Source organism: Nothoprocta perdicaria, unplaced genomic scaffold, assembly GCF_003342845.1.
Source record: "Nothoprocta perdicaria isolate Ctin4 unplaced genomic scaffold, notPer1 scaffold_975, whole genome shotgun sequence".
Taxonomy (NCBI): domain Eukaryota; kingdom Metazoa; phylum Chordata; class Aves; order Tinamiformes; family Tinamidae; genus Nothoprocta; species Nothoprocta perdicaria.
Genome location: NW_020456282.1, coordinates 8,464 through 9,389, shown reverse-complemented (window position 1 = coordinate 9,389; position 926 = coordinate 8,464). Strand labels below are relative to the sequence as shown.

General features: G+C 67.8%; 1 protein-coding gene across 1 annotated transcript in view; it reads left to right on the top strand.

Annotated features, from left to right (window-relative positions):
- Positions 1-331: 331 nt before the first annotated feature.
- The window catches only part of LOC112959282 (5-oxoprolinase-like), a gene marked incomplete at its 3' end in the record, with an annotated part of 4,783 nt that continues 4,188 nt past the window's right edge, over positions 332-926 (top strand). The window contains exon 1 of the mRNA XM_026053274.1: positions 332-575. Within this exon, the coding sequence (XP_025909059.1) occupies positions 332-575 (244 nt within the window). The remainder of the gene's footprint in view (positions 576-926) is intronic.

Genomic DNA, 926 nt, shown 5'->3' with positions numbered 1-926 from the left:
ATGGGAATGAGGAGCAGGGATGGGAATGAGGAGCAGGGATGGGAATAGGGAGCAGGGATGGGAATGAGGAGCAGGGATGGGAATGGGGAGCAGGGATGGGAATGAGGATGGGAATGAGGAGCAGGGACGGGAATGAGGAGCAGGGATGGGAATGAGGATGGGAATGAGGAGCAGGGACGGGAATGAGGAGCAGGGATGGGAATGGGGAGCAGAGATGGGAATGAGGATGGGAGCAAGGAGCAGGGATGGGAGCTGGGATGGGAATGAGAACGGGAATGAGGAGCAGGGATGGGAGCGGGGATGGAAATGAGGAGCAGGGATGGGAATGCGGATGGGAGCAAGGAGCAGGCATGCCCAGCGCGCGCTGTGCCGTGCCGTGCTGTGCCGTGCCGTGCCGTGCCATGCCACGCGCTCCGGCAGCACCATCCTGGTGGAGCCGGGCTGCAGCGCCAGCCTCACGGCGCTGGGCGACGTGCGCCTGGAGGTGGGCGCGCACCGGGCACCCACCGCCGTGGGGCCCGACCTCGACCCCGTGCAGCTCTCCATCTTCTCGCACCGCTTCATGAGCATCGCAGGTGCGCGCGGTGGGCACCGCGGCGGGCACGGTGGGCACGGTGGGCATGGTGGGCATGGTGGGCATGGTGGGCAGCGTGGTGGGCACGGCGGGCATGGTGGGCACGGTGGGCACCGTGGTGGGCACGGTGGGCACCGCAGCGGGCACGGTGGCACGGTGGACACCATGGTGGGCATGGTGGGCACAGTGGGCACCATGGTGGGCATAGTGGGCATGGAGGGCCCGGTGGGCATGGTGGTCACCACGATGGGCACGGTGGGCATGGTGGGCACGGTGGGCACGGTGGGCACCACGGTGGGCATGGTGGGCACCACGGTGGGCATAGCGGGCACGGTGGGCACCAAGGTGGGCA